Here is a 24,266-nt window from a genome sequence, read left to right as displayed (position 1 = left end):
ACTTGTTTTGGGCTCCTCTAGAAAAAGGATTCACGGAGTTCGTTTTAAAAATATGGTTTATTGCACAACTGTCATAATGAACATAGCAAGGGTGCTCTGCTGCCATCCAGTTGATCGCCCCGAGTGCGAGTGCAGACGGCTGGTTTAACCTGTGCACACTGATTACTCAATGTGCAACAGGTGTGCAGCCTCAGCCAGCACCAGAGTCCAATCAGACTCCGCCAGCTGAGGCTGCTTAAACCAGCCATCACACACACACACTGCCACAGTGGCCTTAATCTCTGATGACTTATCATGGTCAATGTAGGATGTAGTTCAGTAGGTGTGTTACATATAACACATTTGCGTTGGCAATCTTGAAAATCTATCGCCGAATTAGGTTACACAATAGTGCTTGAGACTGATGAAATCCATTGCTTTTGCAGTACTATGAATGTTGTGAAACCCTTGAATACTGATAATACTGTTCTGTTACTGTAAAGTGTTCAGTGTTCATACTATTGATGCTGCTCTTAATACTGTTAATAATGTACTCGATCAATACTTTAAACACTGCTCTTGTTTAATACTGACTAGGAAGACTGCTGTTACCATGGGCCCCAAGGTATGCTAGTTGTTGCCTAGGACGCTAGATGTTACCAGGGACACTAGTGGGGTATCAGGTACACTGGTCAGTGTTGGCTCTAGGCAGTAGGGGGCCCTAGGCAAGTCTTTCTTTGGGTCCGCTCCTTGCCTTGAGCTGAGAACTGTGACGTTAAAAAAAAAAATGAAGACTGCAATTGTTTAAAAGAGATGGCTACACATTTAATTAACATTAGACAATGCTATAAAACCTTGTAGAAACTTGCCAAATGTTTATTTGGCAAAAAAGCTAGAATTACATTTAATACATTTATAATTTCAATAGATTTGCTGTCATGTTGCACACAATGTATGAAAATGTATATTGCGTTAAAATTCACTCTGGACAACTACAAGCCTTCTCTACCTGGGCTGTGAATGCAAATCACCACCAGAGGGCAACATAACCCCTCCGAATGGATCTTGAATTAGAGAATTAATTAACTTTTGTGAACTGGCTTGACTGGTCCACACAACATGCATATTCATATAGGGCAGGCTGCCACTGACACAGATGGTTATGAACTTATTAAAAAAAAGCTTTATACTAACTTTTTAAAATATCTACCTCGAGGAAGTACTTGGTCATCATAAAATGTTTACTGAGTATCTTCAGTGAGCTCCCTAGAGACCGGTCGTCCTGGGTGGGAGCCTGCAGGGCCTATCAGGCGGGAGGAGGCTGCATCACGGTGCGTTGAGACTGGGGAACCGGCTCTCAGAACAGCCTCCTCTCTCGGTCCAACAGGCTCCTCTCTCGGCCCAACCGGGTTCATCTGCATCCCGCTGTTAATGTAGATGTCCTCCTCACCTCCGAAGACGACCTGAGACACAGAATGGGTCTTCAAAAACAACAGAGCTCCACAAATATCCCCGAGGTCAGTGTGGAGCTTGTATCCACGTTACCTGGGACTCCTCCTCGTCTGGGGGGGCTTGCTTCACAGTGGCAGCGTTAAAGGACCGTGCTTCCTCAGCCACTTTCCGGGTTCTGAAATCAAAAGAATACACAGTAGAGCAAACTGTATATCAGAGGGGGTGGGATGGTCTATTGGTCAGGGGGTTTGGAAAACAGTTGAAAGGTTCTGGCAGAGCTATCATAGAGAGTGCATATTGAGCGTATAGGGCGGGCTAATACTGACACTGATGGTTACCACCTTAGCAGCGATGCTAGTGGTCATCATGGACACAGGTGGTTACCAGGGGCGACCAGGGAACTAGTGCATACCAGGTTCACAAGTTGGTACTAAGTCCTACCAGAGTCAAACGTTGTTACCAGGGGTTACCAGGGACACAAGTGGTTACAAGGAGTTAACTTGGGCAGAAGTGGTTACCACAGACTCTAGTCACTAGTGTTTAGCAGGGCCGTGAGCTGTTACCAGAGACACTACTGGTTACTGGTTACCAGGGGTCACCAGGGATGCTTGTGTTATCAGGGACACTAGTTGTTCTCTGGGTTTACCAGGGCCCTATAATCACAAGTAGGCTGGTCCCTTATTTGGAGTCAGCTGGGATTGGAGCCTGTTATTGGCAGAAGAATAAACACAGTAGGATATGACCTTCATATATCAAACGGTAACTAACCACTAAGAAAGAGACAAAATTAAGGAAGGGAAAACAGAGAGCAGAACATGGAGCAGCAACCAGTCTTGTGATCTACAGTGAGACTATAACGCGATATTCTAACTTTTAAAATATCTATTCTGAGGAAATACTTGGTCATCATGAACGGTTTACTGAGTATCTTCAGTGAGCTCCCTAGTGACCGGTCGTCCTGGGTGGGAGCCTGCAGGGCCTATCCGGCCGGAGGAGGCTGCATCACGGTGCGTTGAGACTGGGGAACCGGCTCTCAGGACAGCCTCCTCTCTCGGTCTAACCGGCTCCTCTCTCGGCCCAACCGGGTTCATCTGCATCCCGCTGTTAACGTAGATGTCCTCCTCACCTCCGAAGAGGACCTGAGACACAGAATGGGTCTTCAAACACAACAGAGCTCCACAAATATCCCAGAGGTCAGTGTGGAGCTTGTATCCACGTTACCTGGGACTCCTCCTCGTCTGGGGGGGCTTGCTTCACAGTGGCAGCGTTAAAGGACCGTGCTTCCTCAGCCACATTCCGGGTTCTGAAATCAAAAGAATACACAGTAGAGAAAACTGTATATCAGAGGGGGTAGGATGGTCTATTGGTCAGGGGGTTTGGAAACCAGTTGAAAGGTTCTGGCAGAGCTATCATAGAGAGTGCATATTGAGCGTATAGGGCGGGCCAATACTGACACTGATGGTTACCACCTTAGCAGCGATGCTAGTGGTCACCATGGACAGAGGTGATTACCAGGGGCGACCAGGGAACTAGTGCATACCAGGTTCACAAGTTGGTACAAAGTCCTACCAGGGTCAAACGTTGTTACCAGGGGTTACCAGGGACACAAGTGGTTACAAGGATTTAATTTGGGCAGAAGGGGTTACCACAGACTCTAGTCACTAGTGTTTAGCAGGGCCGTGAGCTGTTACCACAGACACTACTGGTTACCAGGGGTCACCAGGGATGCTTGTGTTATCAGGGACACTAGTTGTTCTCTGGGTTTACCAGGGCCATATAATCACAAGTAGGCTGTTCCCTTATTTGGAGTCAGCTGGGTTTGGAGCCTGATATTGGCAGAAGAATAAACACAGTAGGATATGACCTTCATATATCAAACGGTAACTAATCATTAAGAAAGATAAAATTAAGGAAGGGACAACAGAGAGCAGAATATGGAGCAGCAACCAGTCTTATGATCTACAGTGAGACTATAACGCGATATTCTAACTTTTAAAATATCTATTCTGAGGAAATACTTGGTCATCATAAGCTGTTTACTGAGTATCTTCAGTGAGCTCCCTAGAGACCGGTCGTCCTGGGTGGGAGCCTGCAGGGTCTATCCGGTGGGAGGAGGCTGCATCACGGTGCGTTGAGACTGGGGAACCGTCTCTCAGAACAGCCTCCTCTCTCGGTCCAACCGGCTCCTCTCTTGGCCCAACCGGGTTCATCTGCATCCCACTGTTAACGTAGACGTCCTCCTCACCTCCAAAGACGACCTGAGACACAGAATGGGTTTTCAAAAACAACAGCGCTCAACAAATATCCCAAAGGTCAGTGTGGAGCTTGTATCCACGTTACCTGGGACTCCTCCTCGTCTGGGGGGGCTCGCTTCACATTGGCAGTATAAAAGGACCGCGTTTCCTCACCCATCTTCCAAGTTCTGAAATCAAAAGAATACACAGTAGAGCAAACTGTATATCAGAGGGGGTGGGATGGTCTATTGGTCAGGGGGTTTGGAAACCAGTTGAAAGGTTCTGGCAGAGCTATCATAGAGAGAGCATATTGAGCGTATAGGGCGGGCCAATACTGACACTGATGGTTACCACCTTAGCAGCGATGCTTATGGTCACCATGGACACAGGTGATTACCAGGGGCGACCAGGGAACTAGTGCATACCAGGTTCACAAGTTGGTACTAAGTCCTACCAGGGTCAAACGTTGTTACCAGGGGTTACCAGGGACACAAGTGGTTACAAGGAGTTAACTTGGGCAGAAGTGGTTACCACAGACTCTAGTCACTAGTGTTTAGCAGGGCCGTGAGCTGTTACCACAGACACTACTGGTTACCAGGGGTCACCAGTGATGCTTGTGTTATCAGGGACACTAGTTGTTCTCTGGATTTACCAGAGCCATATAATCACAAGTAGGCTGTTCCCATATTTGGAGTCAGCTGGGATTGGAGCCTGATATTGGCAGAAGAATAAACACAGTAGGATATGACCTTCATATATCAAACGGTAACTAACCATTAAGAAAGATAAAATTAAGGAAGGGAAAACAGAGAGCAGAACATGGAGCAGCAACCAGTCTTGTGATCTACAGTGAGACTATAACGCGATATTCTAACTTTTAAAATATCTATTCTGAGGAAATACTTGGTCATCATGAACGGTTTACTGAGTATCTTCAGTCAGCTGGGAGGAGGCTGCATCACGGTGCGTTGAGACTGGGGAACCGGCTCTCAGAACAGCCTCCTCTCTCGGTCCAACCGGCTCCTCTCTTGGCCCAACCGGGTTCATCTGCATCCCACTGTTAACGTAGACGTCCTCCTCACTTCCAAAGACGACCTGAGACACAGAATGGGTTTTCAAACACAACAGCGCTCAACAAATATCCCAGAGGTCAGTGTGGAGCTTGTATCCACGTTACCTGGGACTCCTCCTCGTCTGGGGGGGCTCGCTTCACATTGGCAGTATAAAAGGACCGCGTTTCCTCACCCATCTTCCAAGTTCTGAAATCAAAAGAATACACAGTAGAGCAAACTGTATATCAGAGGGGGTGGGATGGTCTATTGGTCAGGGGGTTTGGAAACCAGTTGAAAGGTTCTGGCAGAGCTATCATAGAGAGAGCATATTGAGCGTATAGGGCGGGCCAATACTGACACTGATGGTTACCACCTTAGCAGCGATGCTTGTGGTCACCATGGACACAGGTGATTACCAGGGGCGACCAGGGAACTAGTGCATACCAGGTTCACAAGTTGGTACTAAGTCCTACCAGGGTCAAACGTTGTTACCAGGGGTTACCAGGGACATAAGTGGTTACAAGGAGTTAACTTGGGCAGAAGTGGTTACCACAGACTCTAGTCACTAGGGTTTAGCAGGGCCGTGAGCTGTTACCAGAGACACGACTGGTTACCAGGGGTCACCAGTGATGCTTGTGTTATCAGGGACACTAGTTGTTCTCTGGGTTTACCAGGGCCATATAATCACAAGTAGGCTGTTTCCTTATTTGGAGTCAGCTGGGATTGGAGCCTGATATTGGCAGAAGAATAAACACAGTAGGATATGACCTTCATATATCAAACGGTAACTAACCATTAAGAAAGATAAAATTAAGGAAGGGAAAACAGAGAGCAGAACATGGAGCAGCAACCAGTCTTGTGATCTACAGTGAGACTATAACGCGATATTCTAACTTTTAAAATATCTATTCTGAGGAAATACTTGGTCATCATGAACGGTTTACTGAGTATCTTCAGTCAGCTGGGAGGAGGCTGCATCACGGTGCGTTGAGACTGGGGAACCGGCTCTCAGAACAGCCTCCTCTCTCGGTCCAACCGGCTCCTCTCTTGGCCCAACCGGGTTCATCTGCATCCCGCTGTTAACGTAGATGTCCTCCTCACCTCCGAAGACGACCTGAGACACAGAATGGGTTTTCAAACACAACAGCGCTCAACAAATATCCCAAAGGTCAGTGTGGAGCTTGTATCCACGTTACCTGGGACTCCTCCTCGTCTGGGGGGGCTTGCTTCACATTGGCAGTATAAAAGGACCGCGTTTCCTCACCCATCTTCCAAGTTCTGAAATCAAAAGAATACACAGTAGAGCAAACTGTATATCAGAGGGGGTGGGATGGTCTATTGGTCAGGGGGTTTGGAAACCAGTTGAAAGGTTCTGGCAGAGCTATCATAGAGAGAGCATATTGAGCGTATAGGGCGGGCCAATACTGACACTGATGGTTACCACCTTAGCAGCGATGCTTGTGGTCACCATGGACACAGGTGATTACCAGGGGCGACCAGGGAACTAGTGCATACCAGGTTCACAAGTTGGTACTAAGTCCTACCAGGGTCAAACGTTGTTACCAGGGGTTACCAGGGACACAAGTGGTTACAAGGAGTTAACTTGGGCAGAAGTGGTTACCACAGACTCTAGTCACTAGTGTTTAGCAGGGCCGTGAGCTGTTACCACAGACACTACTGGTTACCAGGGGTCACCAGTGATGCTTGTGTTATCAGGGACACTAGTTGTTCACTGGGTTTACCAGGGCCATATAATCACAAGTAGGCTGTTCCCTTATTTGGAGTCAGCTGGGATTGGAGCCTGATATTGGCAGAAGAATAAACACAGTAGGATATGACCTTTATATATTAAACGGTAACTAACCATTAAGAAAGAGACTAAATTAAGGAAGGGAAAACAGAGAGCAGAACATGGAGCAGCAACCAGTCTTGTGATCTACAGTGAGACTATAACGCGATATTCTAACTTTTAAAATATCTATTCTGAGGAAATACTTGGTCATCATGAACGGTTTACTGAGTATCTTCAGTCAGCTGGGAGGAGGCTGCATCACGGTGCGTTGAGACTGGGGAACCGGCTCTCAGAACAGCCTCCTCTCTCGGTCCAACCGGCTCCTCTCTCGGCCCAACCAGGTTCATCTGCATCCCGCTGTTAACGTAGATGTCCTCCTCACCTCCGAAGACGACCTGAGACACAGAATGGGTCTTCAAACACAACAGAGCTCCACAAATATCCCAGAGGTCAGTGTGGAGCTTGTATCCACGTTACCTGGGACTCCTCCTCGTCTGGGGGGGCTCGCTTCACAGTGGCAGCGTTAAAGGACCGCGTCTCCTCACTCACTTTCCGAGTTCTGAAATCAAATAACAAACAGTAGAGCAAACTGTATATCAGAGGGAGTAGGATGGTATATTGGTCAGAGGGTTTGGAAACCAGTTGAAAGGTTCTGGCAGAGCTACCATAGAGGGAGCGCTGTCCCACTCCCGTTGACCGGATTACAACCGGAAAAATAATGAGCACCAGGGGTGGACTGAGCTAAATGCAGTAATTTGAATCTCTGTCTATTTCTGATTCGCTGCTACATAGATAATAATCCACTGGATATCGTTAATAATATAACATGTCCCACACACAAATGATGTGTGATAAACCTTTTTAGAGCAGAAGCTCCAGCACTGAAGCTACACAAAGTGATGAGCACCTGGCAGCACTGGTTATCCTGCTGAATCTCTTCATAGTTTTCTTTAAATAGCCCTCATTTGAATAAAAATGTTGTTCATATATTTTTTGCCAATAAGATGCATTTATCTCGCCATTAATGTTTTCAGATTTATTGGACATGAGTGCATAATAAGTGTACGTAACTGGGACTTACAGAGTAGTTGGCAACCGTCATTACACTCATTACACTGTCAACGCTCAATTGCGCCCCTGGGGTTCAGTTCCCCATGACCTCAGTCTGCTTGTAAGCATCCTAGAACAAGATGCACCCCCTCCACCTGCTGCCAAATGACATCTATCTGAATGCAACAGAGAAAGTTGTGAATTTTCAACACAGTGAATATGTACGATTTCAAGTGGACTTACCTTATAAAGCACACAACCACGGACACTAATCCCACGAACATCACAGCAGATTTGAAAATGCACAGCACCACGTCTGGAATATTAAAGATCAGGATTTAGAATGTGTTGTCAGGAGGTTTTTGTTCTTGGTTTCTTGAATGGCTGTGACTGAACCAATGAATGTGTTTCAAAAAGCCATGAGGCTGATGAGTCGTCGTGAGCCATTTAAAAATCCAGCCACTGTTGACTTCACAAGTTAATGTTTTTTTTTAACCAAAAAGCAGAACAAAACTGAAATTTGCATGTAAAAAACGTATTCAGGGTTGACTGTCGTGATGAAGAAAATAACCTTTTAATTTGCTTGCTTGTTTTTAGTCAACCTGACTTTGAATTATTGATCAACACACTACCTTGTCTTCTGTCTTAGATCGAGGAAACCTTTAGGTACAACACCAAGCTCAGGGTGGTTTCCTGTTTTGAATCAACTTACCTTGAATGTCGATCTTGTAGATATTAGATGTTTCAATGCCAATGTCATTCCTGACTACACAGAAGAACCAGTTATTGGTGCTCAACAGCTGGATGGACAGAGAAGATCCACTCCCGATCTTAAAGATGTGTTCTCCGTGTATTCGGTACCAGGTGAACTCGCTGACAGCAGGGTTAGCATGACTGGAGCAGGTCAGGTTCAGGCAGCCTCCCTCGCTGGCTGGAAGACACGGGCTGCCGACAGCAGAGGTGTTCCTGGGGGCATCTGAGAGAGAACCCACCAATCAGAGCCTAGCCCTCAGCTCCGGTGTCATGTTGGTTAGATGTTGTGAATTTAACCAAACTGTTCTGAATGCAATAACATAAATTAAATCAATATGAAAAAAAGCGCACGCATCAAAAGTCGTTTTTCATCAACCCACAGATTTTTCTTCTTAGATCAAGGAGACTTTTAGGTATATTTTCCAAGAAAATCAATATAAAAAAGTAAGCAAATAATAAGATGTACTTTTCATTGAAAAGGTTGAATATTGACTGACATAAGATACTGAGTTGGTATCTTGTAGACGTCACAGTTTTGTTCCCAGATGGTATGTAGTAGGCCGCAGTGCAGGAGACATTGTTTCCATGGTAGAGGTGGGAGGCGTTGAAGGTCAGAGTGGAGGTCACGGTATCGTCCTGCTGGAGCTGGGTGCTGAGCCCCAGGGCGGAGGTCCACGTCACAGTGGGGGGGTGGGTTTGAGAGTAGGATGGAGCAGAGCACCTCAGCTCCACAGGTGTCCCCTCCACCACCTTCTCCTTGGGGGTCATCAAACGAGGTGCAGCAAATACCCCTGGGTATTTTGCAGCGTTGCACCCAGCACCTTTAAAACAAGAGGTTGACAGATCCAAAGACTCAATCAATGCACAAACTTTGACAAAATATTTGAACAAAACATTAAACCCTAACCCCTAACAAAACAAGATCAGTAATCAGAATCAATTAATTATTATTAGTTGGTAATATTAGATACCAAGCAACCTGGTCTCACAGGAATCCGTGAATTGACCACGGACATTTAACAGAAAAAATCTGTGGAATCCTCTGGGAAACACGCCAATTTGTATGATATGGCCACGGATTTTGCTCCAATGCAAGTTGGTGACACTCATATTCCGTGGCACGCACAGATCCCCGTCTCAACGACCGAGTCGACCACGGGAGCTCAAAATCCGTGGTGGTCTCACGGAATCACTTTAACTGTCCGTGATATGCCAACGGAATTCGCCTCAATGCAAGTTGATGACAATCATATTCCGTGGCACACACACAGATCCCCGTTTCAACAAATGAGTCGACCATGGGTGCTTAACTCAAAATCCGTGGTGGCCTCACGGAATCACTTAAATTGTCCGTGATATGCCAACGGAATTTTCTCCAATGCAAGTTGATGACACTCATATTCCGTGACACACACACACAGATCCCTGTTTCAACAAACGAGTGAACCTGGTATCACAGGGATCCGTGATATATATATATCTGTATATATATATATATATATATATATATATATATATATATACATGAATGAAATTAATATTGACGGTATGGCACTATATCCCTATTCTCGCCCATGCAGCCATCTTGAATTTAATACACAATTTTCGTTCCTTTGAGGAGGTCTGGGGTCTCCGTACATAATAAATAAAAAAATAAATATATATATAGATAACGAAATAAATAAATATCTATAAATATGTTTGTGTACTTATATATATTAGGGGTGTAACTGTACACGTATTTGTACCGAACCGTCACGGTACAGACACTTCGGTGCAGTTACAGAGGTTTACCGCGGTTCGTTAATGTGGCATACATAGCGTTAATATGGCGAATGTAAAGGCTTGTTTTGCGATGCAGAATATAAAACTTGAAGTCGTGTGACAGCACCATCCAGGTGTTACTATCACCGTTGCTGTGATAAAAAAACGAGCTGTGCAAACCCAGCTCCCAACCCTATTTCAACAACCCCTGTCTGGGATTCAGAAATGCATATGCCATAACCAAGTTTATTGGTGTTTTCATTGCTGCATTTCTACGGGTTGAGAAACAAGCATTTTTTTTTAAATCTTCCCCTTGACTATTAACCGTACCGTACCGTGATTTTAGTGTACTGTTACATCCCTAATATATATATATATGTGGCCCCCACTCCCTGTGGCCCCCGCTCAGCACCCATTGGCTCCTGCAGAATGTTCCACGGCCACTAAAGCATCAAGTGAGCAAAATAAATTCTGTTGACCTCATTGCAAGTTGATTTTAAACAAAAGAAACTTCAAAACACACTGCAGGAGAAAACACACCAACCTCCTTGAGACGATAACGGAGGACAGATTCAGTGTATCGATGGTACACATGGTGTGTTTGCAGGTGACAAATCTTTTTGTGGTCCTGCAACATCCATACATGTAATCAAGAATATGTGGGGGCCAGCACAGTAGATCATATGTGAGGTCGACCAGTGTCGTTTGAATGCTGACTTTGCTCAAAGGAGCGGGATGTTGCCTTTCGAGAGCCACCACATCCAATCATTATTGTATTGCCCACGCACTGACAGTCAAACCGTGACACTACCCGGTGAGGCCTTGGAAAGAATGGTGGAAAACAAGTGGTTTGGTGAGGAGCGTAAGGCCGGCCTCTTGCGTTGCCAAAAAAATGCTGATGCTGAGGGTGTGCCTCTGTCAGTGCACCTGACTGTAGGTGGTCCACCATCTCAATTTCATACATCCGTTTATGAAAAAAAGGTAACATACTACAGCAGGTACAGAAGAGTTATTGTGGCATATGATGCAAAGCAAAACACCTGGCATTGTCCCTACTCTAAAGCGAGACAATCCTGTATCCATAAAGCTGTTGCTAAATGGAATCTGTTTGTAACAAAGAGGGAGCTTTTTAGGAAGGTGAAGAGCACAGAGGAAGAGAAACGTAATCTTACCGAGATCAGCAAAGTCCAATACGACAGCGACTCTAAAGAGGACAGTTATCCACCAGATGACAGAGAAATCGCAAGGATGTCTAAATACCTCCTCAACCTCAAAAAGCTCCCGGCAAATATACCCCAGGCTCTCATAGAGCAGTCGAGAGAGGGAAGAAGAGACGACAGCTTTCCTAAGCACCTTATCCCCAGAGAAACAAAGTGCGTAGAATGTGAATACACACTCTGTGAACATCTGATAACAGCGAAAGGCAAGATCCTGACAAGCACAGGTGTAGTTGAAGGTTGATACCACCACAGGTCTTTCTATTGTGTTCTTGTCAGTTAATGGGTGACATAATTTATATGTACATGAGAAACAGAAAAAAATGTATCTACTAATCTCAAATGACATAAAAGCAATAATCATGATCTTTGGTTGAACTGTGTTTTTAGGAATATCAACATACAGGAAATCATGCCTGAACTGTGGCATGATTTACAGATACCGGGAGTGGGAGGAGGGTATCCACAACTTTGATGACTTTGATTAAAAGTTTTGCTTTATTGAGTGAAGTTTGAGCATTTAATATTCAGCTATTGTTGTCTTTTTACAGGATAATGCAGCCAGTCTACAGTGGATTATTCTCCCAGTGTCCCTACCTGGACATTGGACACTCACACTGTGTATACCTTTATATTTTCTTCCTATTTTTTCTTTACACAACAAGTTGCTCATTGCTGAATTGAATGTTTTTCTATAATTAAATGCAGGTCAGCTCTGTTGGGCATCCAGGAACATTACACAACTCACTGCAACTGGTTATATTTGAATTTGAATATTTAACTGATACTGAGGCCACAGGCTAGGGAGATTTTCTTCCTAGATTCCCTCTGGGGCAGCGGTTGGAGAGATGAGAGTAGAACCAGTCTGTTCAGGTTTTTAGGTCACCTCACATAATCCTTTCTGGACAGTGGTAGTTCTGTTTTAAACCACCACCTTTTGTTTGTTTTGTTTCTTTTTTTATTTGATCTAAAATATTCCATTCCATATTCCAACTATTTTGATTCCATAAACAGATGGAAACAGAACTATTTATCTTTTTTGAGACGGGCAGTTCTGTTTAAGCCCGTTATGAAAACTTTTTTATTTGAAGTTCCAACCTCTTCCTTATTGAGTCCAAGCTTTGTTCCAAGCGTTTATGCATGCTTTTCAATCAAAAGTTGATTGAAGTAGAGTTACTTTCATTTACTTTGCTTGTTATTTGTACAGACACGTTGCCCACAGCCTCTCTTCTGGCCCCTGGAAGAGCTTAGTGTGAATGATGTCCAGGTGAGACATTACATAATAGCATTTGCTAACTTTTTACTGTTTTCTCGCCATACCTTTATTAAAATACATTGTTCACACCTCAGGGCCTAACAAAGCAAGAGTGCTCCAACAACTGTGGCCGTGTTTGTTTTGATGGTAAGTCCTAATCAGTATGTTATATCATTGCTGTTGTCTGTAAAAATGTTAAAACCACATTAATTTGTATTGAAAAAAATGTATCCTTGGGAATTCGCCTGACATTATAACCAATACCTCTTGACTGACAGTACACTCTGTACATTGTAATGGGGGCCAATTGTGATTTCAGAGAGGTCTGTGTAAATCGTGACACATTATGCTTAGTTTACAAGGTGTTATTTTTTTACAACATATTATCATCTTCCTGCATTTCCTTATTCAAAGGAAAACATGCTGCAAATTAGGAGATGGGGGTGTCTCGCTCTCCTGCAGAACTTCCCCATGTCGTAAGAGCCCTGAATATCGCACGTTTGAATCAAATCACAAAAAAACAGTTTTACTCACTGTCAACAGACCAACATGAATGTTTTCAAAGTGAATGTATGTTGTCATTGAATCACTAAGGTCTGAAGAAGACCGACTGCAGGACAGAAAACGGCGACGAGTGCAAGGAGGGCTACAGGTGAGATATATATATAATGTATATATTATATATATTTAATGCTATGATTCGTATATATATATATTTAAAAATCATGGTAAAAAAAGACATTTTACAAGTTAAAAGTAGGAATGTTTAAGTCTATAAAATGCATGAACCTTTTTCCATATTAAGTCATTGTGCTGCGCTGTATTGAAGTTTGAGAATGTGCTGCCGGATCTCCGCCACCAGATGGCGCCCGCGGAGGTGAAGCCATGGGTTAAACGTTTAGACCAGCCCACATTTAGGCCGCGGCTACACCAGACGCGGAAATTTTGCTTTGCGGACGCGGTATGAACGCAGCAGAATTCGAAACCGTTGAAAGCAATGAGAGTGGCTACACCAGACGCTGAAACTGAACGTACCGCGCCGACATTTCCGCGTGGAAAATTAAGACATAGACTGGTTTCTATTTTTATTATTTTCCGCGAGGTTTGCGTGGGCCTTTTAACATAGAGTATGGTAATAAATCAATGAAATGTAATGAAAACCATTATATATTTTGCTGTGAATAATGAGGGAATCAATAAATCGGATTATTTCCCAAAACCCTCGAGAGCTGTTACTATGGAGATTTAACGTTTTTAACGATTAAAACATTACTTTTCTGTTTGAAGACGACAGTGTATAAGATAGATAGTATAGGCCTACGTAGACACTGTAAGTATATAGATAGCAAGTAGGCCTAGATAGTTGATAGTTCAAGAATGGATGATTATTTATTAATTCATGAAGTTGAAAAACGAGTAGGCCTACAGCTTTACGACCACAGTGACCTGAAATATAAGGATAAACGTCAAAGAGATGCCGGATGGAGAGCTGTTTCGGAGGCAGTTGGCATAACTGGTGAGTAACTTCTATACTATACTTCTATAGCCTACTATAAGCAGCTATTGAACTGGACCATAGTAATACAGAGATCAAAAAAGATAAAGGAGCCATTTTTAACGCGTCCAGTGTAGCCGGTTAATTTAAAATTTCCGCTTGGTGAACGTTCTATTTCCGCACGAGTGAATTTCCGCGTCTGGTGTAGCCGTAGCGTTATGGTGCGGCCACACCAGACGCGTATCTCGCGTAATTTTTACACGAGATACGCGCGTAAAATGTTGCTTGACCATTTTGTGTCAAAAATGGTCACATACGCGCAATACGCGCCATACGCGCATACGTCACTCGCCTAGATGAGTCCATGTCCATGCAAGTGAACGGAGCATTCCCTCTTCGTCATAACTATCAAACCAAACATCCTTCACATTCACCGAGCGAACATTACGAAAGTAAAATGCACATTTCTCGCTAAAAATGTTTCCATAAACGCATTTAATGGCGTAACTATGTTACTATTTCCACCCAGAATAAAGAAAGTTGTTGGCCGTGGCTGCGCTGGAGTCCGAGGTAGGAAACCCCAATGCCGCCGTGTTTGGGTGATAGAGTTTAGATCGGGTTAGATTAAATAATCTCGGATATAAATAACAATAATCGGGTTAAATAACTTCACATGGTGTGTCTGGTGTGTTTCCCAGCAGTGAAATAGTCCGCCAAGACGTTGAGGTTGCTTAGTAACCAGAGACTCTGTCCATGCAAGTGAACGGAGCGTTCCCTCTTCGTCATAACTATCAAACCAAACATCCTTCACATTCACCGAGTGAACATTATGAAAGTAAAATGCACATTTCTCGCTAGAAATGTTTCCATAAAAGCATTTAATGGCGTAACTATGTTACTATTTCCACACAGAATAAAGAAAGATGTCGGCCGTATGCTTCTGTCCAAACTCACTACTCTCTGCCAGTGACGTCGGGTCAAGCTCAACGCTGATTGGGCAATGCGTGTCTCGTCAGACGCGTATCTCGCGTTCTTCGCGTAAAAATTTCAATTTTTTGAACTCTTGAAATGTACGCGATATACGCGATATACGCGCGTATAGCGCGTATAGCGCGTATTGCGCGTAAATATACGCGCCACATACGCGCCACATACGCGCTATACGCGCGTAAAATGTTGCTTAATACGCGTAACACGCGTAATACGCGTAATACGCGCGTAAACCAATGGTTCCCTATGGAAAAAATGGCGATTTCATACGCGAAGTACGCGAGATACGCGTCTGGTGTGGCCGCACCTTTAGGGAAAATTTAAGCCCCTCCTCGATCTGCGAGCTGCAGTCAGGGGCACTTGTCCACGTCACGTGACTGTCATGGTTGCTATGGTGGTTTCCATCGACCGCCCCCTATGTCTTTATATTTTTCCAAGTTTAGACTTGTAATAATAAGTTACTTTTGTATAATCAACGTAACAATTTTTCTTTTAATCACTGTCTGGTGGCTAGAGAGGTGCGCACGGACATATTTGGTAGTGACACAGCCTATAACCTATTTGTGAAAGCAAAACATCAAGCTCATTGATTTAACGAGGCAGGGTTATTTTAAATAATTCATTAAGATATCATGTGTGAGAGGTCATTCCTCCCCCTTTGTGTGTATTGACTATTTCTGGTGATTGAAAAGCTCATTGCAGGCAAGCAAAACTTCTGAGAGTAATGGTATTAACAGATTACTATAGGTATTAACCGGATATTAGAAAGAGCACTACAGAGAACAGTAGCCTACTACAGGTCTTAAAATAGTACCCACTACAGGTATCAATAAAGAGGATTGAGATGTTTACCTTGCAGGAGACAGAGCAGAAATATTCTCCAGGATCCAGTCATGCTCTCCAGAACTTCATCAGGAGAAATACAAAAATCTCTTAATCTCATCATTAAAACTACAGAGGAAATTAACTTCTGTACCTACCCTTAATATCGTGCTACACTTAAGGTATTCAGTACTAAACAAATGATAGTAAGATATTGTAAACTGCTATAGACATTTATATTTAAAATAAACAACTGCTTCCATGACAATTCAACTAATATTCAAGAGATATAATACCAATATTCAAAGAAGAACAATGATAATAACCCTGATCATGTGATGTAATACCTTAAAAGATTACATTTAATTGGACATGTTCGAATCTTGAGAAGTTTAGACACAGATATGAACAGGAAAACAAAAAATAAAACATGGTGTTTGTCTGCCCAAGGTCAAAATAAAACCGTTATTGCTTGAATAAAACTTGAAATAATATATAGGCTATATCAATGCATGTAAATAGAAATTATGTTCCTTTGTTCTAGCAACTAGAGTTCACTTACGTGATAGAGTGGTGAAGGACTTGATATGAAGCTCCTGAAGAGTAAAAACTTTACTTCATCTTTCTTTCCATGCCTGGGTGAGAGGAGTGAAAGAGGAACTTATTAAAATGTAGATGTGCACAGACTTTTACATTAGTAGAGCTGAGCCAACATACAGGAAGAAGATAGAGTTAGAGATGAAAGGTTCAACAAAACCATAATCAACCAATATTAACATTGCACTGTATTACTGATAATTAGTAAATACTCTTAATACTGTTAACACTGTCAACAGTGTTGTTGCATTTCTCTGTTAACACTGGCCTGTTAATATTGTTGATAATGTTAAAAGTGTTAATGCAGCTAATGGTTCAATATTAGCCTAATAGGCCTACTATTGATAGGCTACTGGTCTCTGTATATACGGTTACTGTTGGAGCTATTCAGTTGTAAGATGTAATTATAAAACATTTATTTACTTTTTTTGCTTCATATAATATGACAGTGTTATTTTATGTTTATTTTCTTGTATGTTTTATACATTTAAAGGCCCACTATGCAACTTTTTTAGCCAAAATTACATTAAGTATGCAGGTTGAGAGTTATGCTGATGGTTCTGCATCCATTTCTGGGTTGATTGGTGGGTGTGTCATTTACCCATGTCGCCTCTCCAGTGAAAAAGCGCATATGCAACTTGATCTGTTCGGACCGACACAATCCGGATGTGACGCAGCGGAAGTATCCTCGAAAATGTAGTCAGATTGTAGTTTCGAAAATGCTTTACGGCACAGACACACACCCAAACATGGCACCGGCTAGATATAAACAGCCAGTTGCGAGGCAATTGTTGTCCGAGGTAGGAAACCCAAACGCCGCCGTGTTTGGGTGCATGATAGAGTTTAGATCGGGTTAGATTAAATAATCTCGGATATAAATAACGATCTCATCTCATCCGTTTATCCGGGGTCGGGTCGCAGGGGGAGCAGCTCAAGCAGGGGGCTCCAGACTTCCCTTTCCCGGGCCACATTGACCAGCTCTGACGGGGGGATCCCGAGGCGTTCCCAGGCCAGTGTTGAGATATAATCTCTCCACCTAGTCCTGGGTCTTCCCCGAGGTCTCCTCCCCAATGGACGTGCCTGAAACACCTCCAAAGGGAGGCGCCCAGTAGGCATCCTTGCCAGATGCCCGAACCACCTCAGCTGACTCCTTTCTAAGTAAAGGAGCAGCGGCTCTAATCCGAGTTATTCACGGATTACTGAGCTTCTCACCCTATACCGAGACACCAGCCACCCTTCTGAGAAAACTCATCTCGGCCGCTTTTACCCGCGATCTCGTCCTTTCGGTCATCACCCAACCCTCATGACCATAGGTGAGGATAGGAACGAAGATCGACCGGTAGATCGAGAGCTTTGCCTTGCGGCTCAGCTCTCTTTTCGTAACAACGGTGCGGTAAAGCGAACGCAATACCGCCCCCGCTGCTCTGATTCTCCGGCCAATCTCACGCTCCATAGTACCCTCACTCGCGAACAAGACCCCGAGGTACTTGAACTCCTTCACTTGGGCTAAGGACTCATAAATAACGATAATCGGGTTAAATGGTGTGTCTGGTGTGTTTCCAGCATTCGTAGTGTTGATCAGCAGAGAAATAGTCCGCCAAGACGTTGAGGTTGCTTAGCAGCCAAAGACTCTGTCCATGCAAGTGAACGGAGCGTTCACTCTTCGTCATAACTATCAAACCAAACATCCTTCACATTCACCGAGCGAACATTCTGAAAGTAAAATGCACATTTCTCGCTAAAAATGTTTCCATAAACGCATTTAATGGCGTAACTATGTTACTATTTCCACCCAGAAAAAAGAAAGATGTCGGCCGTATGCTTCTGTGCAAGGGTCACTACTATGGTCACTACAGTAACGAATTGCTTTACGGCACAGACCCACAAACACGGAACCGGCTCGATATAAACACAAGTAACTAATGGATTGTTATATTCATCATAGATCAGCCGACTAAAAAGAGACAGAGAAACCCAATGTCGGAGGAACAGAAGAAGAGAAAAGGGAGACAGACCGACAGAGAGGCCAGACACGAGTAAACGTTGGGCAAGCTTTTCAGGAATAGTGTGAACTGAAAGAAATAGAAGACTGCAAATCAGACGCCGACTCGGCCGTGTTGCTTTTGAAATAGAAAGTACCCTTGGGTGAACTTTGCCTGCGTAATATTCTTGATTCTGATAGTCTCTGTACACATGTGTTTGCTCAACCATTTTTTTGAGCCCTGTAAAAATTGTTTTCTCGACCGTTTTGTTGTGAGCCCTGTTTGTTTCTAGCTTGCTTGGTTGCAACCATATAAACACCTTTGTTACCATGGGTGTTTTGCTGTTCGTCTGTCTCGTCCCCCAGATACAGACTGAATCCCCGAATCCAGGTTCTTGTTTATTTCGATTATTATGTTGGCCAAACCTCTTACACTGATTGTTCTGTTCAACCTAAGATAAAATAATTATAACCTAGGGTATAAATTCTCCCCGTCAACTATAAAAAATGATGGATTTATGTTTATTGCAATGCAAATACACCATTTTAAAAATGTATAACCTTGCCTACACTTTATGAACATCTATTTCGGACATGGCTCCGCGCATTCGCCGGCTTCTTTGAAAACAAATGCACATGGCTCGCGTAGAAGAGCATGGGGAAGGGACGTCAACGAGTTGTTACGACAGTGTTGTGAAATATCTACTACGAAGCTTTAGGGGGCGCTGTGTAGAGATATGTGCGTGCCAAAACCAAGAAAACAGCGAAGACATGCCCGAAGTTGCATAGTGGGCCTTTAATTTAATTGAAATTATTGTGCAGCCGTGGCGCACCGGGTGTCTAACCTAGAGGTAGGCGGGCATAGGTAAGACAGGCACTGGGAAGGGTCATGTTTTTTTTTACCAGCTGTAGGCTACCAGAGAGACAAAGGAGATGAGGCGGCAAGTTCCCACTGTTGAACATTTGTTTTGTTTGGTTGTATCACCGGAAAATAAACCTCCAGAAACTCAAAATCCCGACCGGACAGTTGACTCTTTGCCCACACTGCGGAAGATTCATCTCACTGGTGCCTCAGTGGCGGATTTTGATTACTCCCCTTCCGCTGTTGGCCACTTTCTCAGAGAGCAGCTCCGGTGAGGCACCATGGAGTCAAAAGGACAGGATTACACACAGCTAAGTGACACTAAATGGCTCTGTGACCTAGCGCTCCTTGTTGATGTGAACACTTGTCTCAGCGATCTCAATTTGAAGCTGCAGGGCCATGGGAAGCTTATTTCCACACTATTTGACAATGTCAAACCTTCCAGAGAACATTTGAACTGCTGCAGGGATAGCTCAAACAGGGAGTTCTAACCCATTTTCCCGCCTGCAAGGCGCTCGTAGATGAAACAGACACAGATGGGCGCCACGTTCTGCGTCACCTGAGTTCAGACCACAACCAAAACCTCATAAAAAAAATTAAGAGAGGAATTCGAGCAACGCTTCTCCGACTTCAGAAACCACGAGAAGTCAATCAACCTCTTCCAAAATCCTTTATCGTGTGTCCCTGCGGAAGAGCCTGCAGAAATGCAGTTTGAGCTCATCGACCCACAGGAGAGCTCTGAGGCCAGAGCAGCATATCGTGACAGGAATCTCATTGAGTTCTACCAAGCACTTTCCCCAGCGACATACCCTGCACTGCGCCAGCATGCCATCAGAATGGTCTCTTTATTCGGGAAAACATATATTTGTGAGAAGACCTTCTCCACCATGGCCATCAACCAATCCAAGCTGAGATCCAGGCTTACAGATGGCAATCTACATGATGTCCTTCGTATTGCAACGACGGAGATGGAGCCGGACATCAGAGGAATCGTGACCAACCGAAAACAGCACCACAAATCCCACGCCAATAAAAAAAGGTATGTTGAACTAGTAAAAAATATTGTGTGATTTAATGATAAGCTTATTGATGACAGGCAATGAGATATTAGTGATGATGGTGACTTGTTTGGTAAGCATCTATTTTTATTCTCTTTCTCCCCGTGTGTGTGTGTGTGTGTGTGTGTGTGTGTGTGTGTGTGTGTGTGTGTGTGTGTGTGTGTGTGTGTGTGTGTGTGTGTGTGTGTGTGTGTGTGTGTGTGTGTGGGGGGGGGGGTTTTCCTGTGGTGATTTGGTAGCTGGAATTGCTCCTGAATAAGGAGCTCCATGCTGACAAGAAAGGAAGGCACAATGAGACTGACTGTTCTAAATAAGTTTCTGAAATGCACACAGGACTGTTGTATCCCAAATTCGAAGAGAACCCCAGGGATTGTGTGTTAGTTACAATGTTTTCTTAAGGTTTTCTGAAGTTGTGCCAGGTTTTGCCTAATTTGTTATTTAAAATGTGTTTATACTGGATGCAGACCAATACATAATTGTATAATTATTTGTAATTGTAGAGATTTGTAGAGAGAGCAACCTGGTCATTAAACTTATTAGATTTTATTATTTATTGTCACGCCGCGTCCTGCTACGCAGTCCACTACCTCCATCTAGTGGCCACTTGACGCCAGTGGTCCTTCTCCTCACACACCAGTCTGCAGTCATCCAATCACCATTCCCTACTTCAGTCGGAGATCTCCTACCAGCCGGCGCCATTTCTTCGTTACGTCTACACAGTCAGTATCGGTCCTACCAGCAATCCTGAAAACTCTGTCTCTAGCCTGAACCCTTGATAACCTTCTCTCTTCCTCTCTAGTACTTCCCCTGCCATTGAACCCCTGCCTGCCCAACTACCCGTCTGTCGCCTAGCCCCTGACTGCCTGCTCGTTACCGGACCCCTGCCTGCCTGACTACCCGTCCGTCGCCAAGCCCCTGACTGCCTGCTCGTTACCGGACCCCTGCCTGCCTGACTACCCGTCCGTCGCCAAGCCCCTGACTGCCTGCTCGTTACCGGACCCCTGCCTGCCTGACTACCCGTCTGTCGCCAGCCCCCTGACTGTCTGATCGCCCGCCTGTTACCTGAACCGAGCTCAAATAACGGGCCAACTGATTCTACATGAAGATTTTTTTGTCCCAACAAATGCAATTAAATGAAAAATCCTGGGTGAAACACAGTCTCAAGGGCCGGTTGTCAGGCCTAAACAAATATCTGTGACACAAATTGACTTCAGACCTGCAACAGATATTCAAGCGCAAGGCACGCAAATGGTTCATGATGCTCAACAGTGGGGACCTGAATCCTATCTCAATCTAGGAGGCAAACATAACACCCAAAACGATATTGTGAACATCATGCAGCGTCAGAATGACATCAAAACGTTGCTGGTTCAGCGAAATGTATCGTCTGCTCTGCCAATAAGGAATATTCATGTGTTTTATTAGCCTGGTCCTACCAGACCATCGTACTTCATTTCATTTGTACAGAAGGTCTGGAACTGCTCAATTGACAAACGTTCACTCAATTGGAGGCGGGTGTCTGTAGAAGTTTTAAAATGATTGGATCTGCCCAGTGCCACTCTGGATCTGCCATAACCAATCACATAGCGTTTGGTCGTGACGTATGTCATGCGACGGGACCGGCTCCTTCACCACTAACGGAGCCAGCTGGAAAATCTAACTTTTCCCGAACCCGGTGGGGAGAAATGCCACAACATCATTGCCACCAACAAAACTCTGCAAAGCCTGTTCTTGCTCCGGCTTTAATTGATGGATTTTCGGCAGCGATCCCACAACAGACCGAATAGCTTCTCTCGTATCCTACTCCATTGTCTTCCTCTGACTACAACTGAAACTGGCGCGCGACCTAGACGTCGTGGTTCTCAGCCACTCCCTCTGTTCACTGATTGGACCGCCAGAAATCTGGTTAACATGGAACGCATTTACATTAAGCAAGGCCCGGACCTAGTTCTGAAGTGAAATGAAAATTGAGCCGAAGTAGGTAGGTGGGCGGTGCCAGGCTAGTGTTTGATCGGGACCCGCAGGAGTTTCAATCCTTCATCAGAGCTTTAAAAGAAATAACAAATAGTTGGAGTGACCGCCCTCACTTTTTGGAACAGTACCCCAGGGGTCAGCCCAGAAACCTGGTCAAGAGTTGTCATCATCTACCCCCTGCTCAGGGCTATCAAACGGCTAAATCCCTTCCCTGCATTTTGGTAATTAACATAAAATTGCTTCAGCATATATGGAAAAAGTTCACAACGGGCCACCCATTTAAACAGAGCACGGCAATCGCTTTCTTCGAGGTCGTGCCAATTTAGCACAGCAAATGTGTACATGAAGGAGTTGTATATGCCAATCAACCTCAGAAATATTATTTTGAAACTGCCCTATAAGCTACGGGAAAGATGGAGGACGTTTGCATGTGATCTGCAGGAGCAAAGAGGACGAGTTGTGTTCACTGACCTTGTGACCTTTTCAGAGAAACAAGTTAAGATTGTTTCTCACCCGCTTTTTGGCAACATTCAAGAATCACAATCTGCCAGCCACAATAAAGCCCCAACACAGATTATGCAAATCAAAGGAGACACAGAAGCACATTTGCCACCAGCATCACTGCAGTGAATGAAGGAGATAGAAGCTATCACGACAATTACATCAAGTCCTTTCTGATCAAAGTAACATCAAATGCTGTTTATTTTGCCAACAAAGAAGTCACTCGATTGAGAAATGCTCACTCTTTAAGATGAAGATGCATCAGGAGAAGATTAGATTTGTTTCATAGAGGAAAAAGGAATTTGTTTCGGTTGCCTAAAGGCTGGCCACATAAGTAAAGACTGCAGGAGTTGCTTGGATTGCGATGTGTGTCAGAAGAAGCATCCCTCAGTACTGCACATTGGGATAAAGGATAGAGGTACATCCTTTAAAGAAGTACAAGCATCTGTGAGTTCTCCTCTAAGCGCTTCACCTGGACAGCCTCAGACATGTTGACATATAAGGGCCGGTGCTAAGGACAATGCCATCTTTTCCATCGTTGCAGTCAAAGTTAAAGCCAAAATGAGTAACACAATTGCGCAGACGTATGCATTTCTGGACCCGGGGAGTTCCGGTACATACTGTACAATCAGTTTGGCAGAGAAATTGGGCCTGAAAGGCAAGCCAGCTAACATCCTACGAAGGACAATGGGTCGACAAAAGATTGTGGGCACCACCATATTGGCTGGTTTGGAAGTGTCTGGCATGGATTCCAATGATCGTATTGAGTTGCCTTATACCTTAACTCAAAAGACTATGCCGGTGTCAAGGTTGAACATTCCACGTCAAGAGGATGTTGAAAAGTTGTCTTACCTGAGGAATGTAAAGATTCACGATATGGATGCAGATGTGGATTTGCTCATCGGCACTGATGCAACAAAAGTGATGGAACCCTGGGAACTGATCAACAGCCAAGGCGAAGGACCATACGCAGTCCGAACAAGAGCCGGCTGGGTCATTAATGGACCACTTCGTGGTGGAGATAACAACCAAGTGAAGACTGGCTGCTCTGTTGTTACAACAAACCCTATCTCTGTGGAACACCTTAAAGAAATGGAGCAACAGTTGCAACAGACCAAGAAAGATCTCTCTGAGGAGGAGAAATTGCACATTGAGGAAGTTAGTGCCAGGCACGAAGAGGAACAATGGTTGAGGAAAGGGCTGGATGATGCAAAGGCTACCCACACAGAAAAGATTGCAAGCCTGGTAAAAGAGATGGAGGGTAAGCTCAAGACACAGGAAACCAAGATGGACAAGATTAAACAGAAGGCCAAAGAGATGCAGGAGAAATTCAGAAAATACTTCAGCAAAATGAGGAGTGCATGAAGAAAGACCATGCCAAGAAGGAGGAAGAGCTCCAGCAGAAAGAGCAGCAAGTCAGAGACAAAATCCTAGAGTG

At 44.3% G+C, this 24,266-nt stretch overlaps 1 protein-coding gene and 1 long non-coding RNA gene across 12 annotated transcripts; one reads left to right on the top strand and one right to left on the bottom strand.

The window, feature by feature from the left end:
- Positions 1–38: 38 nt before the first annotated feature.
- Positions 39–23,903, bottom strand: LOC115545419 (uncharacterized). 11 transcript variants are annotated; one of them, XM_030358575.1, is made up of 19 exons: positions 23,681–23,902; positions 16,418–16,490; positions 15,886–15,939; positions 8,810–9,133; positions 8,272–8,535; positions 7,803–7,875; positions 6,987–7,068; positions 6,735–6,904; positions 5,914–5,995; positions 5,662–5,831; positions 4,843–4,924; positions 4,591–4,760; positions 3,772–3,853; positions 3,472–3,689; positions 2,653–2,734; positions 2,353–2,570; positions 1,525–1,606; positions 1,190–1,442; positions 39–746 (listed from the first exon to the last, which is right to left on the bottom strand). In XM_030358575.1, exons 3-18 carry the CDS (start codon positions 15,926–15,928, stop codon positions 1,221–1,223), a joined length of 2,364 nt encoding a protein of 787 aa, XP_030214435.1. In that variant the 5' UTR covers positions 15,929–15,939; positions 16,418–16,490; positions 23,681–23,902; the 3' UTR covers positions 39–746; positions 1,190–1,220. The 11 variants fall into 11 exon arrangements, with proteins under 11 accessions (XP_030214435.1, XP_030214434.1, XP_030214445.1 ...); XM_030358574.1 differs by lacking the exon at positions 39–746 and having other exon boundaries at positions 780–1,442; XM_030358585.1 differs by lacking the exons at positions 39–746; positions 1,525–1,606 and having other exon boundaries at positions 780–1,349; positions 2,499–2,570.
- Positions 11,716–13,124, top strand: LOC115545432 (uncharacterized). The gene is made up of 3 exons (XR_003977087.1): positions 11,716–12,695; positions 12,827–12,871; positions 12,963–13,124. It is a non-coding gene; the product is annotated as an uncharacterized LOC115545432 (long non-coding RNA).
- Positions 23,904–24,266: the final 363 nt, after the last annotated feature.

This window comes from Gadus morhua, chromosome 6, assembly GCF_902167405.1.
Source record: "Gadus morhua chromosome 6, gadMor3.0, whole genome shotgun sequence".
NCBI lineage: Eukaryota > Metazoa > Chordata > Actinopteri > Gadiformes > Gadidae > Gadus > Gadus morhua.
This window is presented reverse-complemented; position numbering and strand designations above follow the sequence as displayed.